The sequence below is a fragment of the Cervus elaphus genome, chromosome 2 (genome assembly GCF_910594005.1).
Source record: "Cervus elaphus chromosome 2, mCerEla1.1, whole genome shotgun sequence".
NCBI lineage: Eukaryota > Metazoa > Chordata > Mammalia > Artiodactyla > Cervidae > Cervus > Cervus elaphus.
Window position 1 is genome coordinate 32601482 of NC_057816.1, and position 17458 is coordinate 32618939.

The following is a 17458-nucleotide window of genomic DNA, read 5'->3' on the forward strand; positions in this document are numbered from 1 at the left end:
TCTGGAGCGTGTTTCTCCCAGGTGCTCTCTCACCTTCCGAGACCACCCCGTGTCCTGGGGCTGGGCTCACCTGTTAAAAGGGGTCACATTCTGCCAGTGGAATGTGTCACCTCTCCAAACAAATTCACTTCTTACCTATCACTTTGTCTCTCATGAAGTTCTTTCTGTGAGGAGATACAAAGCACCTGAGCTTCATTGAGTCCCAAGACCAGGTGCCTAATCTCAATGAAAACATGGCGAGCTCTAGGGGTTTCCCTGATGGCGGTTAAGACTCTGCGGTCCCAATGCAGGGTGCCTGAGTTTTGCTGCGACTAAGATCTTGTATGCCATAGCTAAACAACCCGAGTGCCAAGCAAGATTCCACCAAACACCCCTCACAGAGAAAGAAAAAAAAAAAAAGACAGTGGGTTTGAATCCCAATCTGGGTTTTCGCTGGGTTCCAATTCTGGCTGGTGGGTTCGAGTCCCAGTCTGTATTGTGGGGTTTCACCTGCAAGGTGCGTGGGTCTTCACAAATATGGTTTGGGTTCTTGAAGGATTAAAAAATAATGTTAACTTTAACTTCGATTACCCTGAGACTCAGAAAAGGGGGGACTGGCTTGGGAATGGTGGCCAGAGACTACCATGGGCCATTACTGACAGATTTCGATAGATTCGGACTTGAGAAATTAATGCTGGATGGCCTGATGGGGGCAGGGGTGGGCACTCCAGCAGCAGGGCTGCTTTCCAAGGCGTGGAGAGGGATTGCGAGCGCGGGGCTGGAGAGAGACACGCCTCCTCAAACGCCAGCGTAAGGCGGGACGCCAGGGCAGGGTGGGTGAGATTAACAGCAACGCCCTGTGAGAGGCTACACCCTGCTCGGCTGGATAAAGAAAAGGCTGGAGTACTCCGTGAGTTTGAGTAGACTCCGGGAGTTGGTGATGGACAGGGCAGCCTGGCGTGCTGCAGTCCATGGGGTCGCAAAGGGTCGGACACGACTGAGCGACTGAAGGGAACTGAACTGAACAGTACTCACTCTAAAGCCTATCTCCTCCCGCGTCGTGGCTTTCTCCACCGCCTTGCCTCTCCGATCTCCCGCACACCCGCGAGGCCGCGGTTGTAGATCAGCGAGCACCCGGCGCGTAGGGGCGGAGACCACCGTTCCGCCCCCTCCTCGTCCCGCGAGGCCCTCGCACCTGTAGCTACTTCAGAGGAGAGGTGGCCCCTTGCCTCTAATCAGAGACATAGACGCCACAACCCCGCTGTTTCTCAAATACACCAGAGAGGGTGGACCCCTGCGGCAAAGGCAAAGCTGAGCTTAGGGTGACCCGCAGCTGGGCAGCTGCTTTGGGCTCTGGGGACGCGCAGTGGGTTAGATACACACAGGTCGGGCTGGGGATGCTCAGCCCCGGTTGAGTCAGTCCTGAAGGTGCATGGCTCGTGGCATGGGCACGGGGGTTGCCTTCCGAGAGGGAAGGAGCTACCAGAGGGCTTCGGGAGCACGTTTCAGCTGGGCTTGAAGAAGGGTTGAGTGCAAAGGCGCGCAAGGTGTGAAAGGCTGGGGTATCTCCCGGTGGGGCACTTTCCCCTGCAGCTGACTGTAGTGTTGTGGGGAAGAGGGAGGGGACGTCGCCAAGGAGGACACGATACACTGATATGCTGGCTCTGCTGGCTGGAGGTGGTAGGTCTCCTTGAGCAAGGGCATCTGAGGGTCAGGCTGAATAGCTTATGGTGTCTACAGTGCAAAGGGTAGTTGTTGGCAGCAGTTCTCAAAGCCTGAAGGTTCTCATCCACATCACCTGGGAATACTTAGAAATGCACATAATGGGGCCCCATGCAGACCCAACCAAACCAGTCCACCCTAAAGGAAATCAGTTCTGAATATTCACTGGATGGACTGATGCTAAAGTTGAAACTTCAATACTTTGGCCACCTGATGCGAAGAGCTGACTCATTGGAAAAGACCCTGATGTTGGGAAAGATTGAGGGCGGGAGGAGAAAAGGATGACAGAGGATGAGATGGTTGGATGGCATCACGACTCAATGGACATGAGTTTGAGTAAACTCCGGGGGTTGGTAATGGACAGGGAGGCCTGGTGTGCTATGGTCCATGGGGTAGCAAAGAATCAGACATGACTGAGCGACTGAACTGAACTGATGCAGACCCACTGATTCAGAAATTCTGGGGGTGGGGCCCAGCAATCTATGGTTTGAGAAACACCAGCTGAGTCTGATATAAGCCAGAATTTGAGAACTACTGGTGCAGTGGAAAGAGTACTAGACTTTGGTAGGAAGGTGGGGAGGGGCCTGGGGAGGAAGGCGTGAGAGGGGAAAGTTGCAGTCAGCCAGGTGCTATTGTTCAGAGAGCAGTGAGCCACATTACATACCTGCTCCTTTAACGTGATCTGAGGAGGAACTAAGAAAGGTATGGGCCACCTTGTTACAGACAGAAGACTGAAGCTTAGAATTTAAATTACTCACCTAAGATCAGCCTCCGTCCTGGCACCACGGAAGAATGACAGCCTGGACATCGGTGCCTGGTCAGCCCGTGGCTGCCCGGCTGGAGGGGAGAGGCCTGAAGCTTGAAGCTCCTTCCCCCGGGGGTCCTGGTGGTGAGCCAGACCCGAGGCTAATGGGAAGCAGTGAGCCTTCTGTTCTCACTCTTGTCCTCAATTATTTGAATTTTCATAAGGTTCACCATTCACACTAGGGAGCTGGGCTTAGCAAATGTATTTTCCTAAGTGACCAGCTGTCATCCCTGACTTCTAAACCTGAGGTTCAATGTGAGGTTCTTTGAGAAAGGCAGGGTGAAAAATAACCTGTATGCTGTGACTACACCTACCCTAGATTTTTTTTTCCAGAAAAAGAAAAGATACATTAATATCATACAGCAAAAAAACAAAAACAAATCCAAAACAATGCTAAAGGAATTTTCCTTTTTTCCCCAAGTTGTATTATGTGGCTATAATAATTTGTATGATGAATATACATTTTTGAAAGTGCAACTAAAGACACCCCACATGGAACGCAGTGATGTGACCCAGTGAACAAGTGGCAGAGCACAGGCTGTTTCCTTAGGGCAGCGTGGGTCTGCCCGGCCACTTGGAGTCTGTCCTCGAGGCCAGTAAGAAGAGCAGCTGCGATATGGCCCAGGGGAACAGCGGGGCATAGCTGGTGTCAAAGGGGCTTTGACACATGTGAGGTTAAGCCCCAGGGTCTTTATGTCCTTTGGAAATGCCTCTCTATGACAGGCGTCACCTGGAGGGCTTAAGGGGGACTTTGGGGCCAAGGACCAGAGCTTTGGTGGTCCTCCTGAGAACAGGAGCCTCTTGTAGTGCAAACTCAGAGCACTGGCTCAGGCAGTCACCGTTCTCCAAACACAAGGCCACTAGACACCTTTAAACACAAAATATTCTTTTATTTGTCAACGAAGGCTACACGGGATCACTTCTGGTTTTGTTTTTATGCTTTTTTTTTTTTTCCCCTTTTCTAGAAGGTATCTACATCTGCATTTATTTACAGCCTTGTCGGTATTTACACAGTCAAGAATACAGTGTTAGAAACACAAAAGTGTTGAGAAAAAAACTTCTCAAAATTAGTTCCAGACTTCAGGAAAATTATTTCCACATGGTAAGGCCAGAGTCTCCAGTGTTGGTCGTCCAGAGGCAGCTTGGGAGAGTCCCGTTGCCAAAGCTGCGGGTTCAGAAGTCTTGAAGAACATCAGGCGGGTCTAGAAAAGTGGGATTCTGGTGTTGGGTGAATCCAGGGCTGCCGGGCACCACCAGACATCTGTGACTCAGCTTCTGCCAGGCTAGCGGAGCCTGCTGGAGCATTTGTTCTCCACTGGCAGTTTGCCCTCAAAATCAAACACATGTTTCTGGGGACCAAGAGGTCACCTGGTATCATGCCTTTGGCATTCCAGAAAGGGTAAGAAACCCAACATCGGCCCGCTGTCTGGGGCGGTCGTGTACACAAGGCTGGTTTTTTGAGAATGTAAAGTTTGGAGAGGATCAAGTTTCTATCACCTGAGCAATGAGTCTTTAAAATGAGTTTGTTGTTTTTCGAAGGTTAAATGAAAGGGCCGTGAACTACAGAGTTCTTTAATTTCCTCCTGTCCAATAAAATACAGACAAGTATATAAACCTACCTGGGAATTATGAACCTTCAATAGAGGGCTTTTAGTCCTAAATGAGGATCCCAAGGGGAAAAAAGAGACTGGGTTCTTTCTGGGAACCCTCAGGAGGCGGGCCCTAGCTTGGGACCAGAAGCCACGGCTGGGGCTTTAGTGGCCACTGTGAGGGGTAGAGGATAGATTTGACTTTGAGCACCGGGGGAACAAACCCCAAAACCCGAGACCCTGCTGAGGCCTGGCTGACTCCTTCCTCCTGGGCACCAAACTCAGTGTCATGGTCCTCATCCTGTGGCAATTGCAGACACAGGCTGCCAATGTAAAACTATTCTAAGATTTCACGTGGAAATCTTGTCTTTGCATATTGGAAACCCCTGCCATTGTTAAAGGTGGTACTTAAAAGTCATAGCTAAAAAGGTTATTCTTTTTTAAAAAAACAAATTTGATTCCTTGTTGTGCTAAGTCGCTTCAGTCGTGTCCGACTCTTTACGAGTCTGTGGACTGTAGCCCGCCAGGCTCCTGTGTCCATGGGAAGGATTCTCCAGGCAAGAATACTGAAGTGGGTTGCCATGCCCTCCTCCAGGGGATCTTCCCGACCTAGGGATTGAACCTGCGTCTCTTATGTCTCCTGTACTGGCAGGCAGGTTCTTTACCACTAGCGTCACCTGGGAAGTCCTCTGCTGTGTGTCTATGAAAACACTGCCCTGTTTTATTCACCTTCCTTGTCTACATCACCTTCTGCTCCCAGCCCCACCTCATGCTAATTCATTAGAATCACACCCTCTGGCCATTTTCAACTTCTGGTCAGTTTCTTGGAAATGGTTTCAAATCTTCCATCCCTAGGTAGAAATCAGGTACGGGTCTATTCCATGGTTTACTTCTCAGCAAACAGTTCTGAGTGGCAAGCATCAGGGGTCATTTCCCGTGGAGTTTCTTTGCCTTCTTCCTGCTGTCATAGCTCCCCCCTCCAGTGATGTCTGTCTGGTGGGTGGGTGAAAAGGAAATCTCATCCTATAAAACCAAAGTTGGGGAATCACTGAAGTCCTATTTAAGGGGATGGCAGAGGGGCTGATGGCAGCTGTGGAGGACACAGGAGGAGGCAGGAGCTCTTCTAAAGAAGCTTCCACAAACAGCTCTTCTGCCTTCTTGGGACAGAAGCTGTCATTCTGCAGGACAGTGGACAGGGGCCAGTGAGGGCGGGCTGTCACTCGAGGGAAGGGACACGTTTTGGCTGGTTAATGTCAAAAGGGCAGGTGCCATCAAAGATGGGATTTGATGCCTGGAGGCTGTTAGGCTGGCATGGGGAACGCTGGCTTATGCCTTCACTGTTGCTGTGACCCTGGGACTGCTGGTCCCGGCGGGAAGACAGGAGAGGCACTGAGTCACCTTCGAGCTCAAATGCAAACCAACTCATGAGGGCCAAGGCCAGAAGCACCATCTCCAATGGCAACAGCACAAGGTGGAACTGAGGTGCATGAGGCTGCCTGCCCCACACTTGAGACCCTTTCTCTAAAGGCTGGGGGTGCTTCCATTTCCTCCCATACAGAAGCTAGGCCTCCGTGATGGTATGTAGCCCAGGAAAAAAAAAAGAACATCATTCATTTAAAGAAAAGTAATGTTCAGTCATTTTCTGTGACTTTGATCTTTAAGAGTCACGGTTGCTTTGGGGTTGGAGAGTCAGAGGGTTGGGGAGGTACAGGGAGATGGTTCACTTGGCTCTGACCTCCAAGTAGACGTTCCCAGCAGGTCTGGGCTGATGTCAGGAGGTCAGGGTGGAACTGATCATCTAGGCCAATGTGCAGGGCCCCACTGCTCAAGGACCCCTTCCATCAAGATGACATTTGAGAGGCAGGTCTATTCTGGATTTAAAAACAAAACAAAACATGTTCTTCAGGCCCAACTATCTTCCATCCTGTTCAAGAAGGATCCCGCCAGATGGGAGCCACCACCAGCCCCCGCCTCGCACGGGGGCCCGGAAGTCCTGCCATGTGACTTGGCGGAGCTCTGGACGCGGTGGACAAACAGGCCAAGGTGCACTGTCACGGCAGTGTCACTTTTCTTTTTTTTTGGAAACAGGAAGAGCACTTAGCGAAACGCATCCTCTCATCCCAGTGGGACGATGTCAGGCGAGACCTCCTCTCCCGAGCAGCTTTGGGTGCCTCCCTCCGCCAGGCAGGCCCCCGGCCCGCGTGCTGCACCGATTCTCACGCAGCAAGAGACTGTCTCGGTTTCGTTCACTGCTGGAATATTCTGAAGACTCTGTGAGTAAGGCTATAAAGGTGCCGTGAGCTTGTCAGTCCAACAAGGTTTCCACGGGGAAAGAGCTCAGACTCAGAATTCATTTTCCACACTTAATATAAAATGTAACCCATAGAAGTCCCATTTTCTAAGAAGCCCAGCTTGAAAGGGAACATTTGGCTTCCCCTCCCAGTCTCCCAGAGCCTCCTGTGAGAGGTAATGATGATGGTAATTGGGCAGATGAGACAGGAGAAAGGCGCCCCGGTCTCCCCTCCCTTCAGCGCTCCCCTTCAGCCTGGTGGGGGCTGCCTCTCCCGGACAAGCCTTGCAGGTGTGGGCTGGCCACAAGCCTCTACCCACTGACCTCAGGCGTGGGTCTTCACAGGGGCAACTGTAGCCTGGCTTCCTGCATCTGCGGGCACTGCCCCCAGTCCTGGAGGGGCAGCTTGATGCTGCCAGGCCACACCAAGTTCTCTCTCCTCTCCTCCTTGCTCCTTCATCTTGCTTTAAAACCCTGGTTGGGCTCCTCTAGAGGGGAGAAGCCGTCATCTGTTTTAGAAGAATTTCACAGAAGAAATTTCCTGCATCCCAAGCTCTGCAGTTAGCCCGACATGGGGGAAGCAGAGGAGCCTTCCGGAGCTGGTTAGAAGCATGCTTGGTTCACGCCTTCCTCTCTTTGGCTGACTTTTCCTTAAACCTCTTTTCCGGAACTGAAGGCCACCAGGCACCTCTCTCCACACTCCTAGTTCTCAGTGGTGGCAGCTGAGCAGTGGAGGCAAGATGCCCAGAGTCCTGGGGGAGAGGGCTTCACCTAGGAAGGCAGGCTGGTACCCTTGCCACCAATGCCATCCTTTTGCAGTGGGTGAACTTCTCTTCCGGGCGTGGTGCCCACACTGAGGGCCGGCTGTGCAGTGCTGGTTCTCACATCTGGCTTGGGGAGAGAAGAGGAGCTGAATAAGGAACATCAAGGGAGGACTGACCAGCCACAGACGCCCTGGGTGCCTCTGCCTCTTAGCCCCCAGGACGAGGTTGCCAACTGGGAAAAAGACCCGGGAGACACGTGCTCCATCCCAGCAGGGGGGTGGCAACTGACAACTACACAGGGTTTGCAAAAGGGGTTGGGGGTTTCATTTAGCATCAAAATATAAAGCTTGGACAGGAGTTTGGGGCAGCTTGAAAAAGGTGCTGTGAGATCATGAAATTCCCCAGAGCAAGATGAAACCATCCGTGGTCCTCCGGGGGCATGGAACACAGTGTTAAAAAGCACCGCCACCTGTCTGTGGGAGCTTGGCCAAAGATCCTTGGGTCCTGCAGACCCTCTTTCCAGGCCCTCCGGAAATTTGCTACTGGCCCATGACTCTCCGCACCCTTCACTCCTGCCCGACCCCCGTGGAAAATAGCCTTGCACGTGGGACAAGTTAGCACAGACACTCGTGTCTCACATCACACTGGGGACCTGGGGACAGACAAGGACACACCCCAGGGGCTGCATCTCAGCAAAGAGAAACGTGCCCCAAACAACAAGGAAAAGGGAACAAAAGACAGTCAAGTTTTCATTGTGATCACACTACAGAAAAAAAAATACCCTCTGTTCTTTGCAAAAAATGTGTGAAGGCCAAATCTGTGTTTTTCTTTTCTTAAAAAAAAGGATGTTGCATGAGTTACAATGCAACCAAGTATCTTTTTTTTGTTGTTTTTTTTTGCACTTGTTAAAAAAAGGATTTTTTTTTTCTCTCTTTTAAGTACAACACAGTCAGGTACGCGGCCACAAAAGAGTAGCTGTCTTTGGCAAGAAGTCCCGGCCGTGGTCCTCTCTGTCACCTCCGGCCCATCTCACTCTGTCTCATGAAATGGATGTTGTTGGCGCTGTCTGACAGTTCCGGGTACTGCTCGACCGAGATCACGAAGAAGCCATCGTAGCCTTGGACCCGCCCCGTGTTCAGCACCTGCTGCCTCTCGCCCTCGGTCCAGGCCCGCAGGCCCTCCTCCCCTTCCCGAAGCCGCTGCTGCTCGCGGGCCCAGGCCTGGCGCACGGCTCTCTGCCGGGCCAGCTCCAGCACCCGCGCCTTCTCCTCATCCAGAGTGGCCCCGTAGCGGGTGTTCAAGCACAGCGCCCCATACTGGAGCTGGATGTCTGTGTAGCGTCTAGTCCTGCCGTTAAGCATCGTGTTCATCTGGGCAACGGTGACGTTGACCCCGTTCTCCAGGGTTCGCCGCCCACCGCTGAGGCCCAGGATGGCCAGGTCGCCTTCCGAAGGCCCCGGTTTCACGAAGTAGTGGGTGTCCACCCCGTCGATGGTAAAGTGCAGGTTCTCCAGGTAGTGGGCGTTGTTCAAGATGGCAGCAACCCTCCGCCCGTCCTCGTTGGCCACGCTGATGATGTCTGTGGCCACGCGGCCATCCTTCAAGGCGAACTTGACCCCCTTGCCGAACACGGAGCCGCTGGATGCAAACTTCTTTGTCTCTGGGGCCTGCTGGCAGCTGGTGATTGTGGAGCCATAGAGCTGGTCAAAGCGTTCCAGGGTGACGAAGGCCTTGAGCTGCTTCTGCACTTCACATTGCACCCCGAGGATAGACTGATGTGGGGAGGAGAAAGAGAGAGTGAAATAAAGTGGGGAAACCACCAGTCAGCCTGCATGACTAAGTCTAACTTATACAAATACACTAACCTGTAGCATCTAGCTCTACTGCTGACCACTAGGACACCCAGCCCCTGTTCTAGTAGCGTCTAGTCCTGCCGTTAAGCATCATTTTGATCTGGGAAACGGTGACGTTGACCCCATTATCCAGCTTTCGCCGTAAAAACACCCATGTATTTAAACTTTCCTTCCACTCAGAGGCTGTTCAGGGCACATCTACTCTGGGCTCAGTTGCCTTCTCGGCACTGGGGTCACAACAATGAATCAGACATCATCCCTGTCCTTGGAGAACTCCTTGTTTCATGGGGAAAGACAAATGTACAATGAATAACTACAATCAAATGTGAGGACTGGTGGCCTAAGAGAAGTGACAGTAATAGCTATAGCCAACATGTCTTGGTCTTGGAGCTGAATAGTTCATATTCATTATCTTGTTGGATCCTCACAATAACTTTATACAGTAGGGGTGTTATTATTCTGGTTTTACATCTGAGAAACTAAGACTCAAAGAGGTTGAGACTGGCCCACGGCCATACAGTAGTAGGTATTCAAGCCAACATTTGAACACAGGTCTTTCTGATTCTAGAGGCTCAGTTCAAGGGCTACTGGAGCTGGGAGGAGCAAACACAGCTCAGGATATGTCGGCCTGGAGGCAGAGAGGCAAGGTGGAGAAGGCGAGGTTCAAGGACAGGCTCACACCTGAGTTGGACTTGGAGGATGAGGGGGTGATGTCAGGTGCAGCCATGAGGAGGATGTACTCTTGTCTAGAGGCTTAGGAAGATGGAAAGCAGTGGTTTACATGAACCCTCTTGCGTGCGTGCCAGGTCGCTTCAGTCCTGTGCAACTGTTTGTGACCCTGTGGACTGTAGCCCGCCAGACTCCTCTGTCCATGGGATTCTCCAGGCAAGAATACTGGAGTGGGTTGCCATGTCCTCCTCCAGGGACTGTTCCTGACCCAGGGATCAAACCCTCATCTCTTACATCTCCTGCATTGGCAGGTAGGTTCTTTACCACTAATGCCACGCGGTAAGTCCATGAATCCTCTTAACCTGCTTTATTGCTCTCTGCCACACTTAGAAATGATTTTCAAGGATGACCTCTGTCTCTACAATGCTTCCTGGAGGCTCCTTAAGTGCCCCTGCTCTTGGCTGCTTTAGGGAACAGGTTGGGCCTGTCTCCTTGGCATACCTGTCCCTCCCATGGCTCAGAAAGCTATGGGAAGCCACTCTCAGGCAGGCTGCAGGGCTTTATCAGCAACTCAGGCGAATGGCTGTAGAAACAGGCCCATCGGTTTCTCACTGAAATTAAGTCCTCTTTATAATTAATAGAACCCTGTCTGTGAACAATTATTTCCTAGAGTTTCACGAAAGCCAGAGTGCTCAACAACAAAGATCTCCGATGCTTGCCAAGGGCAGAAATCAATAATTCATTGACAGGAGAGGCAGGCAAAGGGGCCGTCAGGGACTGTAGCTCTGGGAGCAGGTGGCGGAGGGAGCCTGGAGTTGGGGGCTCAGCTGAGAGGCTGGAAGCAGCCCCGGGAAGACGGTGCCGTGGGCAGCTGGGGGGACCTGGAGGGGAGGGATGGTAGGGCTGGAGAGGGCAGGGGCAGGGTGAAGGCCACAGAGAGAGGCTTTGCGGCCAGATGGACTTGGGCTCTCATTGCCTTCTGCTACTTTGCAGCTGATCTTAGACTAGTTTCCTTTCTCAACTCTGGTCTCCTCTGTAAAGTGGGGGAAAAGGCTGAACTCACAGAGTTGTTTACCTCTTTCGACCATTTGGTCATTCAACAAAAAGTGTTCCGGGCACCTGAGAAATGTGCAAGGTGGTAGGCCGGGTACCAAATAAGACCCACTACTTGCCCCCTTGGGGTTCAGGGTCTAGTGGAGATACAGGAAAGAAAGTAAGAATGAAAATATAGTGTGGTGGGGAAGCTGTAGGTGCCATCAAACCACAAGGGTCCAGCATCATGTTCTGCAGAGTCTAGGGGAAGGAAACAGCCAGGCTGAGACCTCATGGAATCTGGCCGGAGTAAGAGATGTGGATGCATCAGTTTCTGATTGTCAGCCGTATGCCTTCTGCAACCTAGACTTCCTCCTCAGTCTCTTGTCCCCCTGGACAGGGATCCCCTGGAAGGCCCAGTCTCTGCCCGACTCATTCCTGCCTTCACTGGGCTCCTGCAGCATGGGGTCTGGAAGAGCCAGCTCCTTGTACAGATCTTATGAATGAGGGGGGCAGTGGGAAGAAATGAGCAAATGGGTGCAGGAAGTGAGGGGTGGGGTGAAACTGCTCTTACGGATCTTTATAGCCATAAAATTCTATGAGTCTTTGTGTCCTAAATGGAAGATGGAGAAAGCAACATTCTTTTGAGCACCTACAGACAGATCTGAGTTTGAATCCCACTCTACTCCATCTTTGCTGGGTGGCATTTGAAAGCCTCAGGCATTAAATCTGTAAAATGACAACAATGATACAGGGGGATATTTTTGTGTTAACTTATAAAGGACACCTCACACAAGGGCAGGGGCATGTTGAGGGTGCTCAGGAAATACCACATTTGTATTTAGAACGCAACTTTCCTCCTCGTACTTTTGTTCTGGGTTGGGACAAAGGCTCATTGTGTGGAACTCCAAACTCAGTGTAACATACAAAACTCCTTAATTTGGCTCATGAGGATCTGTGCCCCATTATGGCTGTGTCCACAGTGATCTGCCGGGGTCACAGAGTTATTTGCTCAACAGTTTCTGGTAAGCACTGCAAACGCACCACGTTGGTTTCTATTATTGGCCTAAGCTTTTCTGAAAAGCTGGTGGGACCCATTCCTGGAATGTCAGCCACGTGTGTGAATTACCTTGCTGTTGTCCCACTCCTGAGTTTTCATCTGTGTGTGGACGAGCTCGTAGGATGGTTCCATGGCATCCATGTCTGGCTTGGGATAGCCGGGGATCACGTTGTGAAGCTGGAATCCGAAGGTGAGGAGCCAGCTGTTGACATCTGGGAGGGAGAGAAGAAGCAGAAACATTCCTGTGGAGTCAGTGGACCGCAGATGTGACACACCCCGAGAAGGCAGCCTAGAGGAAGGCTGCTGGGGTGGGGTGAGGACGTGGTGGGCGGCTGGTGGGAGAGTCAACAAGCACGCCGGAAACCGTTTCATAGTATGGAAGCCGAGCGTGCTCTTGGGGCCCAGTGATCCCTCCTGTGGATGTATCTGAGAGTGATGTCACGCATGTAGAACCCAGACTTCCCAATTCCTCTTTCTACTGTCACTCTACCCCGAGGACCTTCAGCTTCACAGCCAGGGGCAGCTGTTGATGGATGAAGACCCCTCGCATCCACTTAAACGTCAATAAGAGACACAGAGGACAACCACACCAAAAGGAAAGACTTTAATGAATGACTTTCTAAGAGAAAATTCACTTAAGAAATAAACTCTTAAACTGTTTTCCAATCCTTTCTGCAGAGATTAGAACCTCAGGGCCAAAGTGCATTGGCCTGTGCTAGTTGTTTCCATTGCATCCGACTCCTGGCGACCCTGTGGACTATAGCCTGCCAGGCTCCTCTGTCCCTGGGATTCTCCAGGCAAGAATACTGGAATGGGTAGCCATTTCCTCCTCCAGGGGATCTTCCTGACCCAGGGATCAAACCCATGTCTTCTGTGGCTCCTGCATTGCAGGAAGATTCTTTACCGCTGAGCCACGGGGAAAGACCATGGAGATGGCCTGACCACAGATCAAAGAGTTCCCCCTGCCCCCAATCCTGCCTTTTATTTACTCTGACAGCCCAAGGAGGTCACCTAACCTCCCGGTGCCTTCATTTCCAGTCTCTATATTGGGTTTGATGATCAAGCCCCATAGCCATTGGATTTATTGGTTTTTATAATACTCCTGGGGGGTTACTAATTAGAAAGTATAGGGCCAGGCGGGATAGTGTCATGAGCATTTGGCTCACTGAAGAATGGAATCAGGAAGTCAAGACTTCAGGGGAAAAAAAAAAGACTTCAGGAAAAGAAAGAGGGCGTGCCATCAGTTACGTGGCCCTCTGTGACTGAGGGTCTTTTCTGGGCCCAGCACTGGTGTCACAGACCCTCAGCTTGCACACTCAGGACCCTGGAGGGGAGATGAGACACACGGCATGGATAACTTTGACACAAGAAAAGGGCTGAGGGGAGGGCAGAGGTCTTTTGGTCCTACAGGCTGACAAATCTTCATGAAGAAGGTAGCCTTTAAGTCAGACGCTGAAAGTTGTGTAAATTTTGTCAGACTTCAGTGGACATGAGGGGGGCACTTCAGGCAAAAGCTGTTGTGTAAGGCAAGGCCTGGAGTGGGGAGGTGAGCATTGGGAACTCTCAGGTAACCAGACAGCAGTTCAGCAGGGCAGAGAGAGAATCAGAAAGGAAAATGGTGACTGGAGCAGGAAGAGGCTGAGGTGGCAGGTGGGAGGTGATTTGGGGTCTGCAGGAGACAGACAGGGTTTCCTTGGTGGCTCAGATGGTAACGAGTGTGCCTGCAATGTGGGAGACCCAGGCTTGACCCTTGGGTAGGGAAGATCCCCTGGAGAAGGACATGGCAACCCACTCCAGTATTCTTGCCTGGAGAATCCCCATGGACAGAGGGGCCTGGCAGGCTACAATTCATGGGGTCTCAAAGAGTTGGACACAACTGAGTGGATAACACACACACACACACAGGAGACAGACAGACAGCCTGTGTCCCAGCATGGCTCAGCCTTCCTTGGGAAGGGGCAGCCGAAGATGCCAAGACAGTTGGTGACCAGAGACTTGAATCTGAAGTCAGGAGAAGGCAGGATTCAGAATTTAGTCTCAGAGCCAGCAACTCTGGGCAGTGGGCATTCAGGCCTGCTTTTGGCTTCTTCCCAAGCAGATAGATCCCTGGTCAGGGAGGTTCTTAGGGTCCAGGCATTGGTGAAACAGAGTTCATCCCAATGATGGGAGTGCTCTTTGGAGGTCAACAACCTCATCCCGTGTTGCCTGTACCATAAGAGCCTCCTGTTTGCCTTTTTTTGGGGGGTGGCTTGTTTTTGCTTTTTGGATGTTACAGAGTCCATCTCTTGAGTTTGAAGACTGGAGGTGCTGAAGTGAAGGGATGGTACAAAGAGAAGATTGGGAAACCAAATTCTACTTCTAGAAAGACCACATAAGGGAAAGAACATGGTAAGGCAAGACAAAACCCAGGTCCAAACACTGGCTCCCCAACTCACAAACCGTGTGATCTTGAACATTTTCCTTAATCTCTCTGAGGTTCAGTTTCTTTGTCTGCAAACTGATGGGAGAAATAGTTTTCACCAAGTCATGGAGAAGAATACTAACAGTGTTACCATTTAAGTTGGCCATCATATAGCAGGAACTGGTCTGTCTGTTATATAAATGATTGACTTTATTATATTTTCAAGTGTTCAGCGTGGTTCTGACTCATAGAAGGTTTTCTGTGTTTCCTCTGTGTTTGAAGAAGAAACATCTATGCCTCCATGTGCCTGGACTTTCGTTTCCTCATTTGGAACATGAGACGCTTGGATCAGTTTTCTCCAAAGTCTCTATACTCACTGAGTTTCTAAGTATCTCTGATTCTATGAATCATGGCAGATGGTTCTTTGGGAAATTAAAACAAACAGAATGGAGAGGAAAAAAATGGCTACAAAGCCATTTTGCCTGAGGCTTAGAACTTGCATCTGAATTTGTAGTTGCAGAGGAAAGCTTCTACCAGGAGTACTGCAAATTCCCAGGAAACCAGGGGGCTGAAAAGAGGCCTGGGCCTTAATTATAAGTGATGGAAGGTGGGAAACTTTCTCGTTATGCCTTTAGGAAAAACGCTGAAAACTGATTTATTCATTGGTTTTTCTACCATGCTTTTCTGAAGAGTTGGGAATGTTACCTTTCTTTCCTATGAGAAAGGAAACGTCTACATCAGAGGTAGATGTTCCCTCACATTAAATAGCTCTTCACCCATCCGTCTCAGACCTCAGCGTGGCTGCCTGGAACAGTGATGGAGAATAACAATCCCTTCTCACATGAACAGAGCTGTGCACTTTACAGAGAGAACTCACCTAAGAATGAGGATTTTGGAGTCAGACACAGCAGCGGTCTAAGCCCAGCCTCGCCCCCTCTACCTGGGCCAGTTTCTTTTCTTCTCTGACCCTCACTTTCTGCCTCTGTAAATGGGGTCTGTACTCCCCATCTCACAGGCAACAGGGATGGTCAAGTGCCAAGGTGTATATAAGGGATCAGTGGTGGACATTTTAAAGTTGCAATCCTAGCGTCCCATTCTGCCTTTTCTCTCTTTCTTTTTGAGGTATATGCGTGTATTTTTAGGGATGCTGACTCCACCTAAGGGTTCCTCATTGGGGTATGTGAATGATCTAGGCTAAGCCAATCAGTGCATTCTATCTCCCCAGCCGTGGTGGTTGATTCAGGGGTCATCATGTGATACAAGTCTATCCAATACAGGCTTAAGACTGCATGCACCCATGCTCAGCTGCTAAGTTGTGTTCGACTCTTTTGTGACCCCAGGGACTGTAGCCCACCAGGCTCCTCTGTCCATGGGATTCTCCAGGCAAGAATACTGGAGTGGGTTGTCATTTCCTCCTCCAAAGGCTCTTCCCGACCCAGAGATCAAATCTGTGTCTCCTGCCTTGGCAGGCAGATTCTTTACCACTGAGCCACCTGGGAAGCCCTAAGGCCCTATAATGGAGTCTATCTCAGGACCCTTGAAGAAATTTTTGGAAAAAAGATGCCCTTTTTATCATCGTCATTGCTGGATGTGAATGAGGTTGCAGGTAGCCTACATGGAAGCTAATTGGTTAGGTCTAGTGAGAACTAGTTGCATTTTGGCTTTTGGTAGTAAAATGTTTTTTTGCACCATTTTTTCTTCAGTTACAGTAACCTGCCAAGTCATCTCACAGGAAGCTCATTGGAGGATGAGGCACAGGGCAAGCTTAATCCAAACAGTTGTAAGTGGAGTATCCTTTCAACCCACTAAGATGTTCCTGGGCTGGCAGCAAGCTGAGCATGGTGACTGATGGGAAACCTTGCTGGGATATTCCTGTCCACATGTCCCAAGGGGGTTTTCATCTCACCTGCTTACCACTGTGTCCTCTCTTCCTGCCCACTCTTGGGACTCCAGCTCTCTAGAGGACCATCTAGAATTCTTCTCTGAAAGAAGACTAATTCTCTAGGCCCCTGTCAGCAGAAACGGGTCCATCCTGAGCCACCAAGTCTGGGGGCCCAGGAAGCCACCGCGTCCCTAAGGGGCACTCATGTAGGCTGTACACGCTGCCTTCTGCACTCTGGCATGTGCGGCCCCCTCTCCCTGGGTCATCCCTCTTCCCGTCACCTGGTGAAAGTCCACTCGTAAGGGGACCTCGTGCATCAGTGGCTCCCTGGGCGGAATCAGCCATGTCTCCTGACATGTCTCCTGATGGTTTCACTGACCATCACGGCAAACCTTCACTGCGGGCCTCTCACACTTCACAGCGCGTGTCTGTCTGGCCTCATGCAAGGTGAATTTTCGGAGGGCTGGGATTGTCTTTCTATCCCCAGTGCCTGCACAGGGGCTGCACAGAGGATGCCCTTGTTTGATGAAGGAAATGGCCTTAAATTATGGGGCAGGAGGGTGGTATCATAGGACAAAAAAGGGGGAAAGTTGTCATGCCCAACTTTTTGCCCAATACACATATTCTTCTATAAAAATGGCTGTTTTTAACCAGACCTGAATTCCTGTAGCTTCTCTGACTTGTGAGGTCTGACCTGGCAGTGGCTGCTTGCTGGGAAGAGTCTGCTGGAGGCATTTCTGGCATGAGTGACCTCTGGGGCACTTTATACTCAAGTTGGTTTCACAGTAGTGAAGACCAAAGCCTGCTTTTAAAATTGGATAGTAGAGGAACGGGAATGAACATGAGCCATGAGCTGTGCTAGGCAGATTATCAAATGCATCTCGTTTCATCCCGGTAACCCATCCTACTGAGAGGGTAACAGGCAGGAAGGCCAGGGGTCTCCAAATGGAGGAAATAGGCTGCAAGTTTAGATTTTTTTCTCTTAAAATTCTGTGTTGCCATGACGACACCTGGTTCCACCTGAACTTAACTTTTCTCAAACCTTGAGCTCACCAATGCTTTTTTTTATGGATATTTTTCTTACGGAAATATTTTTCTTAAGCTATGTTAATGAAACTATGTATTTGCTTTGGACTTTGCCATTCTTCAAAATGGTTCCACCTAAGACTAACTTTTTTTCTTTTCTCAAACCTTGGGCTGATAATAGCTCAACAAACCAGTATTCAGATCAATTGTTTTATGGCTGGGGGATGACACACCTCATGCCATCCTATCTCAAAAATGCATATTGTGGGAGGGGGGCCTGGTGAAACGCCGTCAGCCTCGAGGTGTCTCTTATCTGATTAACAGCTTTCTAACAGACATAAAACATCTGGCTAAAGACTAGCAGGGGGCACTCTTTCTGCTGCCTT

General features: G+C 50.5%; 1 protein-coding gene across 10 annotated transcripts in view; it reads right to left on the reverse strand.

The window, feature by feature from the left end:
• Positions 1-3375: 3375 nt before the first annotated feature.
• TENM4 (teneurin transmembrane protein 4) overlaps positions 3376-17458 on the reverse strand; it is an 826321-nt gene continuing 812238 nt past the window's right edge. For all 10 annotated transcript variants that reach the window (XM_043875712.1, XM_043875709.1, XM_043875667.1 and 7 more), the window contains 2 exons: positions 11833-11975; positions 3376-8921 (listed from right to left, as the gene is read on the reverse strand). In XM_043875712.1, coding sequence (XP_043731647.1) covers positions 8163-8921; positions 11833-11975 — 902 coding nt within the window. In that variant the 3' untranslated portion in view covers positions 3376-8162. The remainder of the gene's footprint in view (positions 8922-11832; positions 11976-17458) is intronic.